The sequence below is a fragment of the Sinocyclocheilus rhinocerous genome, unplaced genomic scaffold (assembly GCF_001515625.1).
Source record: "Sinocyclocheilus rhinocerous isolate Xijiao unplaced genomic scaffold, SAMN03320098_v1.1 C36248570, whole genome shotgun sequence".
NCBI classification, from domain to species: Eukaryota; Metazoa; Chordata; class Actinopteri; order Cypriniformes; family Cyprinidae; genus Sinocyclocheilus; species Sinocyclocheilus rhinocerous.
Genome location: NW_015776922.1, coordinates 1 through 940, shown reverse-complemented (window position 1 = coordinate 940; position 940 = coordinate 1). Strand labels below are relative to the sequence as shown.

Here is a 940-nt window from a genome sequence, read left to right as displayed (position 1 = left end):
TTTTTTTGCTCTTTCAGATGGTGTGGTTTTAATTGATCCAGAGTACTTAAAAGAGAGAAAAGGTGAGATTTTTATTTTTTTTTGAAAGTGCCACACTTCTGGCTCACAGATTTTTCTCCTCAGTAATTTCACATATGTTTCAGACTAGATCTCAGCATTAAAAACTGTGCTCAGATTTGAAAGATACCAGCAATCATAAATCAGAGATCTCAATATGAACTCAAACCTCACTCATTACATCTATCTCCAAGGCTAATATCTGAGCTGTGCTTTCCACATAAATTTTATAGCTCTCTACACTTACTGTATGCCAATAATCGTCCCATTTGTTGCTGGTTTTCTTTTATTAGGAATAGGCAGTACAATGTTGACTGTAAATCCATTAACCATCCAGTTACTGAGAAGTTTGTTTTTATTCTTCCTCAGTTTTTGTGACACTGACGTGTGCCTTCCGCTATGGAAGGGAGGACTTGGACGTTCTTGGCTTGACGTTTCGCAAAGACCTCTTTGTGGCCAACATCCAGGCATTTCCTCCTGTGCCTGAAGAGAAAAAGAGCTTGACACGTCTACAAGAGCGACTGATAAAGAAACTTGGAGAACATGCTTACCCCTTCACCTTCGAGGTGAATCTTCTTTCTCATTTTCTTGACATAATGCCAACTATGTCATATTGGATTCAGTTCTGATTCAATTTGGTCCCTTCCTCATATCTGTGCTACAATTTCAACCTCAAATTTAAATGTCGAAAATCTTCTCACAGATTCCGCCGAATTTACCCTGTTCTGTCACGTTACAACCAGGGCCAGAGGATACAGGAAAGGTACATTTTCCTTCAAATAATGTTGGTTTTGATAGATAAGTAAAGGGGCTTTGCAGAGTTTCACACTCCAGAGTAACATTTTCTTATTCCTATCTGCAAAGGCCTGCGGGGTTGACTTTG

General features: G+C 39.0%; 1 protein-coding gene across 1 annotated transcript; it reads left to right on the top strand.

Annotated features, from left to right (window-relative positions):
- Positions 1-4: 4 nt before the first annotated feature.
- On the top strand, positions 5-936 carry LOC107735702 (beta-arrestin-1-like; the record flags this gene model as incomplete). Its single annotated transcript, XM_016547301.1, has 4 exons — positions 5-62; positions 427-623; positions 761-820; positions 922-936. Coding segments are annotated over 4 exons (330 nt in total), but the record flags the coding sequence as incomplete, so codon positions are not given.
- Positions 937-940: the final 4 nt, after the last annotated feature.